Genomic DNA, 10,760 nt, shown 5'->3' with positions numbered 1-10,760 from the left:
TTCGATGAAAAACACTTTAGTTAGGTTTTAATTTTTCATGATAAAAAAAGTACCATTCATTTCAAATACAAATTTCCATAGCCATACTAACAATAAAATAGACGATTGCCAAGGGAAAGTTCAAATATTTAATCAAGGCTCAGTTTTCTAGAGTTTTGGCTAAATATTTGTCCTATTCTGTTCAGTGCAGTGGCCTCTCTCAGGAGGTAACTGAGAGGTTAACACCACGCACCCATCTCTGTTTTGAAGGAACTGGAGCGGAGGCAGGCTGCGCACACTCTCTGTCTGCAGGATTGGAACGTGGTTACCCCAGTCAACTTTCTCTCAAGTCGTCGGGGCAAAGAGGAAGAAATACGAGGAATAGGATAAACGACTGGAGTGGTTACCCTCCTTCTCCTCCTCACACGGTAAATTGAATGAAGGGGCTCTTTCCGACTCGAAAAGCATGAGACAAGCTCATGTAGCCTGAGCATTGATTTAATATACCCGTCCAGTCCTTGACTTCGTTGTTGTTTTTGACGGATACACATGTGTCGGGAATGCTACCATGGCCACGCCGAACAGCCTTCAGCAGCAGCAGGATTACTTCAGAAGCGTCAGCAACGAATCCACAACGTATATGATGGTCCCGGCCACGGCAAACACGCGTCGCGATGCCGCGCCATCCAAGATGTGGATCGCAATGGTGGTGATTGTGGTGATCGTTCTACAGATTGCCTCGACCACCGGACTGTTCGTGTACCTGAATATGTCAGTATCACAGGTAAGGAATTGGTTTTTGTTCAGTGGATTGGATACGGAAGGAGAGAGGAGGGTGTTGGGTTGGCCGCAGCAGCAGTGCAGTTTTGGAGTTTAACGAACACTTTGTGAATAAAGTTTCATGACGAGACGTGCTTGATGATATTCCAACACTGCTGTGGACGAACTTTATGCACGATTTGACAACGTTTTAGGAAATCGTGTGACCGAAAATGTTAACTGGCATGTCGCCTGCCTGACAATAGCGGCCAACCATGTTGTTTGTGTTAATCTAACAGTTGTGGAACCCTGGTGTAGCCTTACACATTATTTGTGGTTTTATTTAGACCTCACGTTTTCTGAGCAAAAATAAATAAAATAGTACCAGTCAAAAGTTTGGCCACACGTACTCATTCAAGGGTTATTCTTTTTTAAAACATTTGTATCTTTATACCATTTTCTACATGTAGAATAATCGTTAAGACATTAAAACTATGAAATAACACATGGAATAATGTAGCTACCAAAAGTGTTAAAAAATATATTTTAGATTATTCAAAGTAGCCACCCTTTGCGTTGACTTGCTTTGCACATTTGGCATATTCTCAGCCAGCTTCATGAGGTGGAATGCATTTCAATTAACAGATGTGCCTTGTTAAGTTAATTTGTGGAATTTCTTTCCTTCTTAATGCGTTTGAGTCAATCAGTTGTGCTGTGACGTGGTAGGGATGGTATAATGAAGATAGCCCTATTTGGTAAAAGATTGAGTCCATATTTCTTCTAGTGCAGTCACAAAAACAATCAAGCGCTATGATGAAACTGAATCTCATGAGGACCGCCACAGGAAAGGAAGAGCCAGAGTTACCTCTGTTGCAGAGGATAAGTTCATTAGAGTTACCAGCCTCAGAAATCGGCAATTAACTGCAGCCCAAATAAATGCTTCACAGTTCACGTTACAGACACATCTCAACATCAACTGTTCAAAGGAGACTGCATGAATCAGGCCTTCATGGTCAAATTGCTGCAAAGAAACCACTACTAAAGGACACCAATAAGAAAAAGAGACTTGCTTGGGCCAAAAAACACGAGCAATGGACATTACTGGTGGAAATCTGTCCTTTCCTCTGATGAGTCCACATTTTTCACTTTTTTGGTTCCAACCGCTGTGTCTTTGTGAGAAGCAGAGTAGGTGAACGGATGATCTCCGCATATGTGGTTCTCACCGTGAAGCATGGAGGATGAGGTGAGGTGGTGTCAAGTTGCTTTGCTGGTGACACTGTCTGTGATTTATTTAGAATTCAAGGCACACTTAACCAGCATGGCTATCACAACATTCTGCAGTGATTTGCCATCCCACCTGGTTTGTGCTTAGTGTTTCTATAATTTGTTTTTCAACAGGACAATTGCCCAACACACCTCCAGGCTCTGTAAAGGCTATTTAACCAAGAAGGAGTGGTGCATCAGATGACGTGGCCTCCACAATCACCTGACCTCAACCCAATTGAGATGGTTTGGGATGAGTTGGACTGCAGAGTGGAGGAAAGGCAGCCAACAAGACTGTTGGAAAAGCATTCCAGTTGAAGCTGATTGAGAGAATGCCAAGAGTGTGCAAAGCTGTCACTGAGGCAAAGGGTGTCTACTTTAAATTGAACACTTTTGGTTATTACGTGATTTCATATGTGCTATTCTACAATGTAGAAAATAGTAAAAATAAAGAAACCCTTAAATGAGTAGGTGTTCAAACTTTTGACTGGTTCTCTAGAACTCTGTATGGTGTAATTTATGAATTAAGGCTACTACTAATAAATAGTATTTTTTTTAGCTAAGAATATAATAGAATAAACAGTTAAATAATGGGGAAAAAGACAAGTATATTTGAGATTTTATTTTCATTATATGCAAACATAGTTTGGAAGTATGGTCGTGGCCTGGGCGGCATCCCTTTGTTTGAATGATGACCCATGTCAATCTTGGTAACAACTGACTGACTTTTATGGAACAGTACATTTTGGGTGGTTGCCTGGCTGGTTTCTGAGAATACGAAGAAAGGAGGAGAAACAAATTAGTATGCCAAAAGGAAGAAGAAATGCTACGTAAACATTATTATGATGTAGAAGAACAATTTGCATGCAGCTGTTGTCAGCAGCAGCCAAAAGAGATCCTCTGCCTCTGATAGTTGAGTTACTGCCAGACTGAGCAAAACATAGATGGTGTGTTAAGTCAATTCATGATTACCTAGGCTATTGAATCACCAAGACTTATTATACCATATATAATACTTTATTAATAAATCATTTAGATACATACCTCCTCTGTCAGCCCACTACGTACTTTCAGAGGTCAGCAACAGTTTTCTTTGACTTCAAGAAAATAGTCCCCTCACTGAAATACTCATACAATGAACAATTAGATAATTTCCAATGTCAGGCTGGGTCTGTAGCTCTATTTTTCATATTCCATAATTTAAAAAGTATATTTATTTGTAAGAGTAAGTTAGCTAACTTGTAAAGTGGTTTATTAAAGTAGCCTAGCTTTTTCGTCTAGCTAGCTAGCTTACAAATGGTGCACACATTCTAATACATTATCTAACCCATAGTTAATCATATGACTTTGGCTTCATATACAGTGCCTTGCGAAAGTATTCGGCCCCCTTGAACTTTGCGACCTTTTGCCACATTTCAGGATTAAAACAAAGATATAAAACTGTATTATTTTGTGAAGAATCAACAACAAGTGGGACACAATCATGAAGTGGAACGACATTTATTGGATATTTCAAACTTTTTTAACAAATCAAAAACTGAAAAATTGGGCGTGCAAAATTATTCAGCCCCTTTACTTTCAGTGCAGCAAACTCTCTCCAGAAGTTCAGTGAGGATCTCTGAATGATCCAATGTTGACCTAAATGACTAATGATGATAAATACAATCCACCTGTGTGTAATCAAGTCTCCGTATAAATGCACCTGCACTGTGATAGTCTCAGAGGTCCGTTAAAAGCACAGAGAGCATCATGAAGAACAAGGAACACACCAGGCAGGTCCGAGATACTGTTGTGAAGAAGTTTAAAGCCGGATTTGGATACAAAAATATTTCCCAAGCTTTAAACATCCCAAGGAGCACTGTGCAAGCGATAATATTGAAATGGAAGGAGTATCAGACCACTGCAAATCTACCAAGACCTGGCCGTCCCTCTAACCTTTCAGCTCATACAAGGAGAAGACTGATCAGAGATGCAGCCAAGAGGCCCATGATCACTCTGGATGAACTGCAGAGATCTACAGCTGAGGTGGGAGACTCTGTCCATAGGACAACAATCAGTCGTATATTGCACAAATCTGGCCTTTATGGAAGAGTGGCAATAAGAAAGCCATTTCTTAAAGATATCCATAAAAAGTGTTGTTTAAAGTTTGCCACAAGCCACCTGGGAGACACACCAAACATGTGGAAGAAGGTGCTCTGGTCAGATGAAACCAAAATGGAACTTTTTGGCAACAATGCAAAATGTTATGTTTGGTGTAAAAGCAACAAAGTTCATCACCCTGAATACACCATCCCCACTGTCAAACATGGTGGTGGCAGCATCATCTTTTTTCCATTTGGTTTGAAGTTAGCTAAAACTTGTTTGGCCGTTGTGTCAAGTCATCCCGGTTCACTCTGATCGTGTGCAGAAAGTAGCCCATCACAATTTGTTCCCACTGATCTTCAGAGAAGCCATATTGTTGAGAGCAGTAGCAACACTTTTGCAGTTCTCCATGGCTAACACTATATATTTAACATGTTATAGACAAGTGTGCTACATGGCAGACCAACCTGAACTAATTTCTTGGCATGTCCAGCCCATCCATTATCTCAGTCAATCACGGTTAGCGGGAAGGTTCCTGGCTTTGTCCTGTAAACTAGGCTCGTAATTTAACAATTTTATTTGTATTTACAGATGACATACACATGTTATTAAGGCACAGGATGGCAATTCCAGAAGGCAATTCTGCCAAAAACCAATTTATGTAAAAATAAAAAAACTTTCAAATGCCTCTCCTGTGTAGTAGTGACGTGCGACATTGGTCTAGCTTCTTGAAACGGGTCACATATGTTTTATATATACGGTTGAAGTCGGAAGTTTACATACACTTAGGTTGGCATCATTAAAACTTATCATATCAAACTTATCAAAACTTATCAACTCATCATTAAAACTCCACGAATGTCTTGTTAACAAACTATAGTTTTGGCAAGTCGGTTAGGACATCTACTTTGTGCATGCAACAATTACTTGTGGCAATTGTTTACAGACAGATTATTTCACTCAATCACTATTCCAGTGAGTCAGAAGTGTACATACACTAAGTTGACTGACTAAATAGCTTGTAAAATTCCAGAAAATTATGTCATGGCTTTAGAAGCTTCTGATAGGCTACAGTAAATGTCCTATATCGACAACCTGAAAGGCTGCTCAGCAAGGAAGAAGCCTCTGCTCCAAAACCGCCATAAAAAAAGCCAGACTGCGGTTTGCAACTGCATTTTGGGACAAAGAGCGTATTTTTTGGGGAAATGTCCTCTGGTCTGATGAAACAAAAATAGAACTGTTTGGCCACAATAACTATTGTTATGTTTCGAGAAAAAGGGGGAGGCTTGCAAGCCGAACACCACCATCCCAACCGTGAAGCACGGGGGTGGCAGCATCATGTTGTGGGGGTGCTTTGCTGCAGGAAGAACTGGTGCACTTCACAAAATAGATGGCTTCATGAGTAAGGAAAATTAGGTGGCTATATTGAAGCAACATCTCAAGACATCAGTCAGGAAGTTAAAGCTTGGTCGCAAATGGGTCTTCCAAATGGACAATGACCCCAAGCATACTTCCAAAGTTGCGTCAAAATGGTTTAAAGTCAAGATATTGGAGTGGCCATGAAAGCCCTGACCTCAATCCTATGGAAAATTTGAAAAAAGCGTGTGCGAGCAAGGAGGCCTACAAACCTGACTCAGTTACACCAGTGCTGTCAGGGTGATAGGGCCAACATTCACCCAACTTGTGGGGAGCTTGTGGAAGGTTACCTGAAACGTTTGACCCAAGTGAAACAATTTAAAGGCAATGCTACCAAATACTAATTGATTGTATGTAAACTGACCCACTGGGAATGTGATGAAAGAAATAAAAGCTGAAATAAATCTACTATTATTCTGACATTACACATTCTTAATAAAGTGGCGATCCTAACTGACCTAAGACAGGGAATTTTTACTTGGATTAAATATCAGGAATTGTGAAAAACTGAGTTTAAATGTAGTTGGCTAAGGTGTATGTAAACTTCCTACTTCAACTGTATAAGCTTGTGAGCAAAGTACTTACGCAGTTTAGAGGGAACAATCAGCCCATGGAGAGAAGCACGAGATTGAACTTCACTTAACTTTCTAGAGTTTTCCCTGTTAACACTAGCAACCCCTTTGTGGCAATTGACTGAATCAATGCAACATTAGCTAGTGATGCACTGATATTACATTTTTGGCCGATACCGATATCTAATATTTTCCTTGCCAAAAAAAAACTATACAGATGACCAATTTTGTACATTTGTGGCATTTTAAGCATTCTAGTACAGTAAATAGTTAACACACACACAGCGGTCTAAGGCACTGCATCTCAGTGCAAGAGGCGTCACTACAGTCACATCTGGCCGTGATCGGGAGTGCCATAGTGCGGCGCACAATTGGCCCAGTGTCGTCCAGGTTTGGCTGGGGTGGGCTGTCATTGTAAATAAGAATTTGTTCTTAACTGCCTTGCCTAGTTAAATAAAGGTTACACACACACTGACCAAAAAGTTTAGGTTGGCATTTACGTATATCCCCACCCCCATGTCCACCTGTGTATGTAACATTTCACATAATCATAGTTTGTCTGCATCGAAGTAGCGGTCCTTGTATCTAGCGTCGAGCATGGTGGCGACACAGTAAAGAGGCTCAGAGAGCTTGTTCACAGCCTCGAGTACTTTTGTTTTAACCCCACGGTCTGTGTTGGCCATTTTGTTGAGCAGGCGTTTCGATGCCATGACAGGGTATCCCGTCTGCTGAAGATGCAGTTGAGTCAGTTGTTCGAATGGAGCGCTCATGTTTCCAAATTTCAAACATGTTCTCAAATGCCTTTGAAATGGCAGCAGCGGTATGAGAACCAGACTCATAATGCTCATGGGGCTGACGTCACTGGTCCAAATGTCAGTCGTGAAGCTAATAACAGTGACGCTCATGGATGTGAGTTTCAACAATACTGTATAACTCTGGTTGGGCAACATCTGAAAAATAGTGTGTACTGGGGCTCGACCAGTCGGCGAAAGCCAACATCATCCACGACAGAGCACTTGATTGTCAAGGGCAATGAATTCCATTATCTTGGCATTAATGGATTTTGCCTTTTGAGTTGTCTCGTTGAAATGTTCTTACTCTTAAAAATGACTGCTCGACTTGAACTTTGAACTTTTGCTAAGTGTGCGCTTAGTATTTTTCTGCTTTTGTTCTGTGTGGCGCTGTGTTTTGTTACGTAATCTACTTATGTTTATATAGGTATGCACGTCAGCTTTGACATCAGTTTTGCACATCGGCGTCGAACAAGACATCGGGTGGATGCTGGCATTTTTAGCTAATATCGTCCGATTCTGATATGCTCACCGATATGTTGCGCATCCCTATTAATAACATATACAGTTGGCCAAAAAAAAGTATTTAGTCAGCCACCAATTGTGCAAGTTCTCCCACTTAAAAAGATGAGGCCTGTAATTTATCGTAGGTACACTTCAACTGAGACAAAATGAGAAATCCAGAAAATCACATTGTAGGATTTAATGAATTTGCAAATTATGGTGTAAAATAAGTATTTGGTCACCTACAAAACTAATTGCAAAGACAGGCAAATCAAGCACACAGTGATACAAGCATAGCTAGTAGCTACTGAACTAGAGAAATTGTTCAAATTAACATAGTTGTGGCGCATGCTTTTTTGAAGGAAGAGGAAGAAAAAAATGGCAGCTTTACAGAACTCATCCAGAGCACTTTGACTTCTGAAAGAAAGCCATTGTAAGATATCAGATTGCAAACATTTTGTAGTGAATTGCGTACAATTGTAACTTCATCACCTCATGTGCGCCACACAACAGAGACTCCCTGAAAGATATAGAAGCTAAGGACTCACCGGCTCTCGCTTTCTCCCATTGTGCTATTTAGAAATAAATGCGTGACAGGCTCAACTGTTCTGGGTAACTCCAGTAAGCTTCATAATGTGGCTGGTGAAATGAAGAACGCAATTATAACGTTCGTTGTTTGAAGGAGACCAAGGCGCAGCGTAATTTGTGGTCATCATATTTATTTAAATGAGAACCAGCAACAAAGTGAAACCAAAATGAATGTACCATTCTGTAGGCTACAAGAGCTGTACAAAAAAACAAGATCCCACAACATAGGTGGGAAAAAGGCTACCTAAGTATGATTCCCAATCAGAGACAATGATAGACAGCTGCCTCTGATTGGGAACCACACTTGGGCTAAACACTAAGAAATACAAAACATAGAATTCCCACCCCACATCACATCCTGACCTCACGAAATAGAGAAATAAAATGGCTCTCTAAGGTCAGGGCGTGACAGCAATCTGCTTCATCTCCTAACATATTGCACAAGTTGACTGCAGGTATTAACTTAAAAGGTAGCTACAAATATTCAAATTTATTGAACAAATTCAAAGAAATAGTTTTGAAATTGATGGTATTGAATAACCATCCTGTGTCTTTTTCCAAATACCCTCAGTTTATGACATAGTTATTTTCCCTCTTGTCCAGGTGGGATAGGGCAGTGCGAAGTACAATTAAGATTTCACCATCTGTGGGTCTGTTGGGGCGGTATGCAAATTGGAGTAGGTCCAGGGTGTGTGAGATGATGGTGGTGTTGTGTGTCATGACCAGTTTTTTTAAAGCACTTCATAATTACAGATGTGAGTGCTACAGGGCGATATAGGCTTGTTACCTTGGAGTTCTTGGGAACAGGGACAATGGTGGTCACCGTGAAACATTATAGACTGGGACAAGGAAAGATTGAAAATGTCTGTGAAGACACTTGCCAGTTGGTCCTTGCATGCTCTGTGAATGGGCCGGTCCTTGTATTCCATCTAGCCCGGAGGCCTTGCAAGTGTTAACATGATTTAAAAGTTTTGCTCATATCCAATGGAGAGTGAGATCAGACAGTGATCCGGAACAACAGGGGCTTTCATGTTTTCATCAAGTGAGCATGAAAGGGATATAACCTACACTAGTCAAAAGTTGTAGAACACTTACTCATTCAAGAGTTTTTCTTTATCTTTACTATTTTCTACATTGGAGAATTATAGTGTAGACATCAAAACTATGAAATAACACATGGAATCATGTAGTAACCAAAAAAGTGTTAACCTTCCGCTTGCGGAACCCCTCGACAACATTCCGCTGAAAAGGCAGTGCACGAAATTCAAAATATTTTTTGTAAATATGTAACTTTCACACATTAACAAGTCCAATACAGCGAATGAAAGATAAACTTGTTGTTAATCTACCCATCATGTCCGATTTTCAAAAAGGCTTTACAGTGAAAGCACAACATACAGTGGGGCAAAAAATAATTTAGTCAGCCACCAATTGTGCAAGTTCTCCCACTTAGAAAGATGAGAGAGGCCTGTAATTTTCATCATAGGTACACTTCAACCATGACAGACAAAATGAGGGGAAAAAATCCAGAAAATCACATTGTAGGATTTTTTTATGAATTTATTTGCAAATTATGGTAGAAAATAAGTCTTTGGTCACCTACAAACAAGCAAGATTTCTGGCTCTCACAGACCTGTAACTTCTTCTTTAAGAGGCTCCTCTGTCCTCCACCCGTTACCTGTATTAATGGCACCTGTTTGAACTTGTTATCAGTATAAAAGACACCTGTCCACAACCTCAAACAGTCACACTCCAAACTCCACTATGGCCAAGACCAAAGAGCTGTCAAAGGACACCGGAAACAAAATTGTAGACCTGCACCAGGCTGGGAAGACTGAATCTGCAACAGGTAAGCAGCTTGGTTTGAAGAAATCAACTGTGGGAGCAATTATTAGGAAATGGAAGACATACAAGACCACTGATAATCTCCCTCGATCTGGGGCTCCACGCAAGATCTCACCACGTGGGGTCAAAATGATCACAAGAACGGTGAGCAAAAATCCCAGAACCACACGGGGGGACCTAGTGAATGACCTGCAGAGAGCTGGGACCAAAGTAACAAAGCCTACCATCAGTAACACACTACGCCACCAGGGACTCAAATTCTGCAGTGCCAGACTTGTCCCCCTGCTTAAGCCAGTACATGTCCAGGCCCGTCTGAAGTTTGCTAGAGAGCATTTGGATGATCCAGAAGAAGATTGGGAGAATGTCATATGGTCAGATGAAACCAAAATAGAACTTTTTGGTAAAAACTCAACTCGTCGTGTTTGGAGGACAAAGAATGCTGAGTTGCATCCAAAGAACACCATACCTACTGTGAAGCATGGGGGTGGAAACATCATGCTTTGGGGCTGTTTTTCTGCAAAGGGATCAGGACGACTGATCCGTGTAAAGGAAAGAATGAATGGGGCCATGTTGAGTGAAAACCTTCCATCAGCAAGGGCATTGAAGATGAAACGTGGCTGGGTCTTTCAGCATGACAATGATCCCAAACACACCGCCCAGGCAACGAAGGAGCATTTCAAGGTCCTGGAGTGGCCTAGCCAGTCTCCAGATCTCAACCCCATAGAAAATCTTTGGAGGGAGTTGTAAGTCCGTGTTTCCCAGCAACAGCCCCAAAACATCACTGCTCTAGAGGAGATCTGCATGAAGGAATGGGCCAAAAAAACAGCAACAGTGTGTGAAAACCTTGTGAAGACTTACAGAAAACGTTTGACCTCTGTCATTGCCAACAAGGGTATATAACAAAGTTTTGAGAAAGTTTTGTTATTGACCAAATACTTATTTTCCACCATAATTTGCAAAT

At 40.9% G+C, this 10,760-nt stretch overlaps 1 protein-coding gene across 1 annotated transcript in view; it reads left to right on the top strand.

Moving 5' to 3' along the window:
• The first annotated feature begins 252 nt into the window (after positions 1-252).
• The window catches only part of tnfsf10l (TNF superfamily member 10, like), a 65,086-nt gene continuing 54,578 nt past the window's right edge, over positions 253-10,760 (top strand). The window contains exon 1 of the mRNA XM_024373277.2: positions 253-763. Coding sequence (XP_024229045.1) covers positions 548-763 — 216 coding nt within the window. The 5' untranslated portion in view covers positions 253-547. The remainder of the gene's footprint in view (positions 764-10,760) is intronic.

This window comes from Oncorhynchus tshawytscha, linkage group LG15, assembly GCF_018296145.1.
Source record: "Oncorhynchus tshawytscha isolate Ot180627B linkage group LG15, Otsh_v2.0, whole genome shotgun sequence".
NCBI lineage: Eukaryota > Metazoa > Chordata > Actinopteri > Salmoniformes > Salmonidae > Oncorhynchus > Oncorhynchus tshawytscha.
Note: the sequence above shows the minus strand (reverse complement) of the source record. Positions and strands in the feature narration are given on the sequence as shown.